General features: G+C 43.4%; 1 protein-coding gene across 1 annotated transcript in view; it reads left to right on the forward strand.

The window, feature by feature from the left end:
* The window catches only part of DCLK3 (doublecortin like kinase 3), a 57,713-nt gene extending 52,293 nt beyond the window's left edge, over window positions 1–5,420 (forward strand). The window contains exon 5 of the mRNA XM_055283552.2: window positions 2,337–5,420. Coding sequence (XP_055139527.1) covers window positions 2,337–2,530 — 194 coding nt within the window. The 3' untranslated portion in view covers window positions 2,531–5,420. The remainder of the gene's footprint in view (window positions 1–2,336) is intronic.
* The last annotated feature ends 580 nt before the right edge of the window (window positions 5,421–6,000 follow it).

A 6,000-nucleotide genomic window follows, 5' to 3' on the forward strand; every position in this document is an offset into this window, starting at 1 on the left:
TGTAGCACTCTGAAAACATGGCTTGCTTTGAGATTTAGTGAAAAAGCCTAACCACCAGTTACAGTCACCAAGTACTTTTCCTTAGGGCAATTCAAGAACCTCAGAACTGAAAAATATCAGAAACATTGTAACTCTCCTTTGGAAAGAGAAAGGCCATCTTATATGCAGATGTGTTTGTGAATGGAACAGACTGAAAATGCTTATTTTACACATGCATAATCAAGGGTCCTATAGCAGCACACTTGAAGCACAGGGGCTCTGCAATGAAGATCTCAGTTATTTTTTAGTGACCTGGAGCGTGCATAGTCCTCCCTGCTTTTGGCCCTCTGTTCCATTTGATTCCAAATGAAATCCTTCCCCTTGTCTCTACTGATTTGTCTGTGCTACTCACTGTCCTTGTAAAACTGGGAACTAGATAATTGGGGATTTTGAGTCTTTAGCTTGAAAAGTAGAGTAGGAGGCTGGGTGTGGTGGCTTATACCTATAATCCTAGCACTTTGGGAGGTCCAGGTGGGAGGATTGCTTGAGGCCAGGAGTTTGAGACCAGCCTGGGCTACTGGCGATACCCCTTCTCTACAAAAAATAAAACAAATTAGCCAGGGGTGGTCCGAGCTGCTCTGGAGGCTGAGGCAGGAGGATCACTTAAGCCCAGGAGTTTGAGGCTGCAGTGAGCTATGATTGTGCCACCACACTCCAGCCTGGGTGATAGAAACCCTGGTTCAAAATAAAAATAAAAATAAAGTAGAATAGGAGTGATAACATTTTGTTTTTCAATTTTCCCTAAACATGCTGTTTAATTTTAATTATTGAACTGCCTCCATCCCTAGCCTCTATTTCCTCACTGGGATTGGGGGATGAGGGAAAGGAAAATCTTCATTTTCCCCCCTTTAAATAAGGTAGGGAGAGGGTGGTTGTCACAGTATATGAGAATCTTGAGCTGCCAAGGCAGTGGCAACTGGGAATTGAGGGACTAAAAATCATTTTAGAGAGTTCTATGCAGCACTCCTTAGATTTGGGCATGGATGGCCCCTGTCCTGGGCCCTGCTCTAGTCACACCCTTCTCTACAGAGTGAGGAGAGTATGGGGCCTAGGGGATGTGCCCCCAGAGCCCAGGTCCCCTCTTCTAGATTACTTCCTTAGGACCCCTGAATTCCCTGTCCAAATGGCCCAAGCCTACATCCAAGGTTTGTGAGACCTCTTTCCAGCCTCTTCCCACTATGCCATAAAGTGGCCAAGGAGTGGCTGTCTGGAGGGGGTAGACAGAGCTTGGACGTGTTGGCTGGGTCATCTGGTTGTCCACACTTGTACACAAGAGTCTGAGGATTCTCAACTTAAATCTGCCCTTCCAGCCTCCGAGTCATTTGAGGACCCTGAGGGAGTGATGCGGCAGCAATGGGGCTGGGGCTCTTTGGGGCAGAATTTTTCCAGCTTGAATTGGGTGGTGTAGGAGGAATCTGGGCCTTCTGTGCTCAGGAGGTGGCTGGACATCGGGGTAGGGGAGCAGTGACTGGTGGGTGAGCAGCTGGTCTTGAGTAAGAGACAGCCTTCAATAAAGGCAAAGAACAACAACAACAAAAAGTGGATGTTTTCTTCTTGTGCATTTCTTGAGTGATTGGAAGAGCAGGCTCAATGAGCCAGGCTGGGAGAGCTGGCAAGCCAGGGGGAAATCTCTTCTGCTTTCTGCCTGCTGCCGGGGCCACCAGTTGGGCCCTCATTTCTCTAAAATCAGTCATGGTCTTGGGCAGAAAATAAAATTATTTTTGAATTTGCACTATTTACTTTTTAGATTTCTTTACACGGTTTTCAGTTTTGTCAATGTGAAGGCATATGTATTGACTTGGAAAGATTGAACATATTTTATTTAACAGTGTGTTAGTTTTGATTTGAAACCTTAAAGTATGTAGATGTATGGCATGTGGTCTCCATTTGTTCCTTTGCCCTGAGTGCCAGGGATGTTAAGAGTGGGCCTGGCCCTGCGATTCTAGAGAAATGAAGGAACGTCCTCTCGAGCTGTGCTGTCCAACATGGTAATCCCCCTCTCTGCTGCCACACATGGCTATTTAAATGCAAATGTAAATTAACTCAAAGTAAATAATATAAATATTCACTTCCTCAGTTTCACAAGCCAGATTTCAAATGCTCAATAATCGCAGGTGGATAGTGTAGATAGAGAAAGTTCCTGTCTTCTATTGGACTGTGCCGCTCTAGAATATGAAGGAGGCTTTCAGCCAGCCATGGTGCTGACGTGAATGTTTGTGTTCTTCTTTCATGTGTGGGGAAGAAAAATTCAGAACCACCTGCATTCATCACATTTTCCCCTTCTCTCATTCCAACAGCTGCCAAAGATCTGGTGAGCCGGTTGCTGGTGGTAGACCCCAAAAAGCGCTACACAGCTCATCAGGTTCTTCAGCACCCCTGGATTGAAACGGCTGGCAAGACCAATACAGTGAAACGACAGAAGCAGGTGTCCCCCAGAGGCGAGGGTCACTTCCGGAGCCAGCACAAGAGGGTTGCAGAGCAGGTATCGTAGTCACCGCCTTGGGAATCTGTCCAGCCCCCAGTTCTGCTCAAGGACAGAGAAAAGGATAGAAGTTTGAGAGAAAAACAATGAAAGAGGCTTCTTCACATAATTGGTGAATCAGAGGGAGAGACACTCAGTATATTTTAAAGCATATTAAAAAAATTAATCAATGTTAAATGTCACAACATATTTTTAGATTTGTATATTTAAAGCCTTTAATACATTTTTGGGGGATAAGCATTGTCATCAGTGAGGGATTTTGGTAATAATGATGTGTTTTGCTTCCCCTTTGTAACCAAGTTTATTCTGTACTACAGGAGTGGTGCTTACCAGGGTCTAAACTCCCCCTGTGAGATTAATAAGGTGCATTGTGGTCTTTCCGTGTTAATAAAATGTGCTCTGAATAACAGAAGTGGGCCTGTATTCTGATTACTTCTTTGTGCTGGTGATGACAGCCAGGGAATAAATTATAGTTCAGGCACATCTCCTGAAGCTGATATGACTACATATAGATGTGAAGGACACTTGATTAATTGACAAGACCTGTTTATTTAGGATGTACTAATCTTGGTCTCTTGCATTTCAGTCTTACCAAAAATCAGTTTTGGTGCAGTCTGAGACATGGAAAGAAAAAACCAAACCATTGAATCATTCTTGCCCCTGCAATACTGTTATACTGCTTTTCAGCCCAATTATCCCTGAGCCTGAGTCATTTATATGTGAAGTCAGGCGCTCAGGCTGTGACTGTGTTAACATTTTCAGATCACGAGGTAGCCATTTAGTACATTAATATGTCAGAAATGCAGTAAATGGATTACACTGGGGCTCGAAGGAGCTCAGAGTTCAAGCACATTCCTACCTGCAGGGCATACACCCAGGACACATTCCAGATTTCCGTGCTGAAATATTGGTCTTTGCAGATGACTCTGGGAGTATGTGTGAGCTGACAGCAAAACATATCCTAATATTTCCCAAAATGACCTTCCTAGATTATAAATGACCTGGTCAGTAGGCCACAAAATCCAGTCAAGAGTGTGGCTTTTTCACGTCTACCTTCCCTAACAGTTTTGGAGCCATCTGGGGGGAGGGGTGTGTTAGGAAAACGGGAACAGTACTAGAGAATTCAACATAAGGAATTGCTTAATCAGGTTTTGGAAAATGGAAGAAGCACAAAGGAGGCTTTGGTATAATTTAGAGATAGTAACTGCAGGAAGTGGCTCCCGTTCTTAGGTGGAGAACTAAGGGAAGAAGTTGGGCTTATTAGAACCTAGAGATTGAAGGAGAAATTCCTTGTAGTGGACACTCTAGTATGCCACTCAGGTCCTTCAAGACTGAAGGGAATAAGCTGCTTGGGGTGCTGCTGGATGATGGCTCTCAGCTTTCAGCCCTCTACAGGAATTACCCTCCACTGGAAGAGACACCTTTCAGCTCCCTCCTGAAGCAGGCCATATCAAATGACTAGTCCATGTAGGGTATGGTGGCTCAGCTCCTTTGTCCCAAATAGGGACAATACTGAAGGGCCATCCAACTACAGACCTGCTCATGGGGGTTGGCTGAACTGTTGGTTGAGACTGCATCACAGCCCACCTTCTCCCTTGCCCAGTCCTGCTTCTTTCCTTTCCCTTCCAGAGGTAATGATCCTGAGACCACTCCCTAATAAGCCTTTTGGACGCTAATCTGGATTTCAGAGTTGGCTTCTCGGGAAACCAAACCCTTGACACCCGCTAGAAACTTGAAACCACATCAAAGAAGTACCAGCTGGTGCTTTAACCTCAGAAGCTTGGAGAAGGGGCCCTGTGGAGCAGGGACTCAGACCCCTGAGGAGAGGGTGCTGCCCAGCAGGCAGTGTAATGGGACTCATTCTGAACATGTGAAAGAGGCTGGAAGCTGGATTCAGTTGCTACTAGAACATCTTTTGATAAAGACACCAGTAACCTTCATTTCACTAAATCCAAAAGAGAATTTTCAATCCTCAAATTAGCATCACTTGACCCTATTGACCACTTTCTCTTTGAATAATTTCTCCTGTTGACTATCATGTCACATTTTTCTGTTTTTTATTCTCCTATACCTTTGGATCTCCTGTATAGATTCAGTCTTCTTCCAGTTGCTAAAAGCTGTAGTTCCATCCTTAGTGGCTAGGGAAATGCAAATTAAAATCACAATGAAATATCACTATACACCCATTAGAATAGCTAAAATTAAATGGCTAAAATGAAAAGACTGACCATACCAACTACTAGCGAGGATGCAGAGTGACTGGAACTTCCCGTACATTGCTGTTGGGAGTATAAAATGGGACTTCTCCTTTGGAGAATGGTTTGGTAGTTCCTTTAAAAGTTAAACATGTACCTACCATATGATATTCTACTTCTAGATGTTTACCCAGGAGAAATTCAAGCATATGTCCTATGAAGACTTCACAATATTTATAGGTGCTTTATTTGTAGTAGCCCCAACGTGGAAACATCTTGAATGGGCATGATTTGGTGCATGGATGAACAGATCGCATATCCACACAATGAATAACAGCCACAAAAAAGGGATGAACTATTCATACATGAATGACATGGATGGACTGCCAAAGAATTAGGCTGAATGAAAGAAGAAAAAAAAGACTACATTTTGATTATTTCATTTACATACTATTCCAGGAAATACAAGTGAATCTGTAGTGACAGAAAGTGATCAGGGGTTTGCTGGAGAGGGAAATGGGGCGAGGAGGGACAGAGGGATTGCAAGGGAACACTTGGTAACTTCAGGGATGAGGGATGTGTTCATGTTCTTGAATGTAATAATGGATTTATGGGGTTATATATGTCAAAACATACCAAATTGTACACTTTTGTTATGTGCAGTTTATTGTGTGTCAATTATACCTCAATAAAGTTGTTAAAAATATAGTTGCATGTCCTCAAAGTTCAGTCCTAGACTCTATTTTCACTCTATTTCACCTGGCAACTTCATTTACACTCACTATCTATTTGCAGATGAGCTTCTCCTTCCCTGCCCCTGGTTATGTTTCCATCCAAGGCTTCTCTAAGTTCTAGGCCCACTTTTCCAACTGCCTACAGAACATATCCCTGCACAGCCATCAGAAGTTCCTCTACAGCAGAATGCACAATTATCACCTCCAAACCTGTCCTTCCTCTATTTCTGCCTATCTCAGGGAGTGGTGTTGTTCAGCAAGTTCAAAACACAGGCATCACCCTTGATACCTCACTCTCAGACTCCTGAATCAGTCCCTCCCCATTGATTTACTTCCTCAGTGTTGCTTGGATCTGTCCACTAAACTTCCTTAGTTTCTCTTCTGATGGACATTTAGGCTGTTTCTCAGTAGTTCTTTATTCTTACAAACATGCTGTATTTACCATCCATCCTATATGCATCCCTTGTGCATGTGTAGGAGAGTTTCTTTTCTTAGATAGAAAATCTCCAACTTGATCAGATATTGCCAACTTGATTTTGAATTAATTTAT

This window comes from Symphalangus syndactylus, chromosome 1 (genome assembly GCF_028878055.3).
Source record: "Symphalangus syndactylus isolate Jambi chromosome 1, NHGRI_mSymSyn1-v2.1_pri, whole genome shotgun sequence".
NCBI classification, from domain to species: domain Eukaryota; kingdom Metazoa; phylum Chordata; class Mammalia; order Primates; family Hylobatidae; genus Symphalangus; species Symphalangus syndactylus.